General features: G+C 38.3%; 1 protein-coding gene across 1 annotated transcript in view; it reads left to right on the top strand.

Moving 5' to 3' along the window:
• The window catches only part of LOC109469564 (eukaryotic translation initiation factor 3 subunit C-like), a 25040-nt gene that overhangs the window by 18208 nt on the left and 4051 nt on the right, over positions 1-2781 (top strand). Inside the window, exons 17-19 of the mRNA XM_019768099.1 lie at positions 11-164; positions 842-925; positions 1842-1951. Coding sequence (XP_019623658.1) covers positions 11-164; positions 842-925; positions 1842-1951 — 348 coding nt within the window. The remainder of the gene's footprint in view (positions 1-10; positions 165-841; positions 926-1841; positions 1952-2781) is intronic.

The raw sequence follows: 2781 nt of genomic DNA, 5'->3' as shown, positions 1-2781 counted from the left end.
CCCCCCCCAGGGTCTCCTGATGCAGCGGAATGTTGAGCGTGATCCTGAGCGAGAGAAGATTGAGAAGCGCCGACAGATGCCGTTCCACATGCACATCAACCTGGAGCTGCTGGAGTGTGTGTACCTGGTGTCAGCCATGCTGCTGGAAATACCCTACATGGCAGGTGGGCACCTGTCAATCATGTCAGCTGTAACCAATCAACTGACAGCATAAGTAATCTCCTCCTCCTCAGTTGATTCTAGCCAATCAGCATCCAGCATGAACAAATCGTAGCCAATCAGGACCGTTGTATAGGAAGTACTTCTGAGGCCCGGAATGTAGGAATGTGTCAGAAATGCATCACTTTTACTACACTGTATCACCTCTGATAGGAAATGATAAGATTTGAGAGCAGGATACTTTCAGTTTCATTTGTTTTGGAGTGGCAAATTTCATTTCTTGAAAGAAACATATTTTTTATTTAGTCATAGAAACAGTAAAGCACACAAATTAATTTGTTGGCAATGCCCCTAATACAGCATTAGTTATGAAGATAGATTTTTTATACTTCCCTTAGACATTCTGTAATGCTGGGGTCACATTTCCAAGCCGGGCCCGGACGGGCTGTTTCAATTAACGAAAAATCACCGATTTTCGTCAAGAATATACGTTAATAGTTCTATTGTTGATATTTTTCAACCTTTCTGTGCTTTGTTGCGTTTTATACCATATTTTTCGTTCCAAATGACTACCCTGCGCGGCCCCGGTTTGGAAATGTGACCTCAGCATAAGCTCCTCAAGTTCATAATGATGTGTTGAAGGTTTTAGCTCACTGCTATCTTGTTCTCTCCATGTTCACAGCCCATGAATTTGATGCCCGACGCAGAATGATCAGTAAGAGTTTCCACCACCAGCTGAGGGTCAGTGAGAGGCAGCCTCTGGTTGGTCAGTATGTTTTGTGTTATTACCAGTAGTCAGTAAACATTGTGATATTGTGTAGGTGATGGTATTGAGAACAAACATACGAACAATTTCCTCTATTCTGACTTTTAAAAATACATGTACCCTGAAAGCCCATCTTATAAACCACCCCAGCCCCTTGTATTAAATTCATATCTTCAGTTATTATTTTATTTTATTTTATTTTATTTTATGTATACTACTTGTATTAATTGTTTCATTATTGCTATTGTTTCATTTTGCCCATGTTTGAATTATTTTGATAACAATTCCTTATGTATGTAACTATGTATTATTTCAATTCAGTTATGTTAAGTTTTGGTTAGTATAGAGGAGGGCTTAGCATAAGCTTTTTCCCTCCTGTTTTATTTATTATTAGTGTATTATGTATAATTTTTATTGCTGTTGTGTAAATAAACAAACAAACAAAAAAGTGTTTAAGCCTGGAGTCTAGAGGTCCTGGATTCAAACCCAGGCTTAGAAAGGTACTTAATACAAGTGGGAAAAAATTTCAGGGCCTGAAAAAAGCAGTCCCCATGGCCAAGTGGTTGGCTTGAGGAGGTTTAAATTTGTAGTAAAGCCATTGGATTGATACTGGCTGACATGACATAAAGGTACATTGATGACTGAGAAACCTGTTAAATCTTGTGAAAAACTGATGAACCATGAAGCAAAGCAGCTTGATGCGGTAAGAATGTTTGGACAAATGTGGCTGTTACCAGCATGTAGTTTTTCATTGAGGTTTGGGAGTTTTATTTTTCAGTTTTGCCAGTCTGCATGTTTTACAAAAGAAAGCGTTCAATGTACTGATTCAGTGAAATGGAAAGAAATGTATGAATACTTAGACACCCTAGGAAAAGGTAATGTCAAATACTGTAATTGAAGTGGTTTTTAACTTCAGGCCCCCCTGAGAGTATGCGTGAACATGTGGTGGCTGCCTCCAAGGCTATGAAGATAGGAGACTGGCGCGCATGTCGGGACTACATCATCAATGAAAAAATGAACGGAAAGGTAAGAGACTGGTTCACCTGTAGTGTGATGTTACCAGATGGTACAAACATGAAGGGTTGAAAGGATTTTGGATTTAAAGGTGTGTATACATGAGAGCAGAGGCCAGTGTTATTTTCTAAAAGACCACAATTCTGATTATATATAAAAATCAACTGTGTTAGTAAAGTTCAACCCAAGATCCCCTTAAGAGCTACCACTTTGAAGTTTGTCCCGTGGTTGTTGGGGAAATGATATGTTACATGTGGCTGTATTTTGATCAAGAGGGTACTTGGAGGGTTACAGACTATTGATGCCACATAATGCATTGACTCAAGATCAAGTTGCCAATACAATAATTATTAGTATTAAATTTTGAGATTCAGAAAAAGTATATGTAGAGAACAATTGCTTCTGCTTCTGAGTATGCATAAGGTACATGTATCTCATGCAGAGAACCTACAATGTACATGACACTTATGAGATTACCGAGGGTAACTTAATCAATGACAGTGCTGATTTCGCTGCGCATACAATGACTTCCTTTTTCTATCTCTTAGGCCACACCAATTTAATTTCTTGGTTAACGGATTCACCCGCTTCATTTTTTTCTGATTTGAAAAAAAAAAAAAATTCAGATTCAACTGCAAAATGCTTATAGTTTGCCCTGAACAGTCGAAAAATGTCCTTTTCTTCTCTGTTGTTACAGGTATTCCATCTTTCAATGCAGTGGTATCATTAAAGGTTCAAAATTAAATTTTGAACCAGCCTGGTGTGTTGACTTCATGGCTCCTATCGTACCATTTTGGGCCATAATAGGATGCATAGGCCTGTTTTTATTTTTTTTTTTTCGC

This window comes from Branchiostoma belcheri, unplaced genomic scaffold (genome assembly GCF_001625305.1).
Source record: "Branchiostoma belcheri isolate BF01 breed outbred unplaced genomic scaffold, Haploidv18h27 scaffold208, whole genome shotgun sequence".
NCBI classification, from domain to species: Eukaryota; Metazoa; Chordata; class Leptocardii; order Amphioxiformes; family Branchiostomatidae; genus Branchiostoma; species Branchiostoma belcheri.
This window is presented reverse-complemented; position numbering and strand designations above follow the sequence as displayed.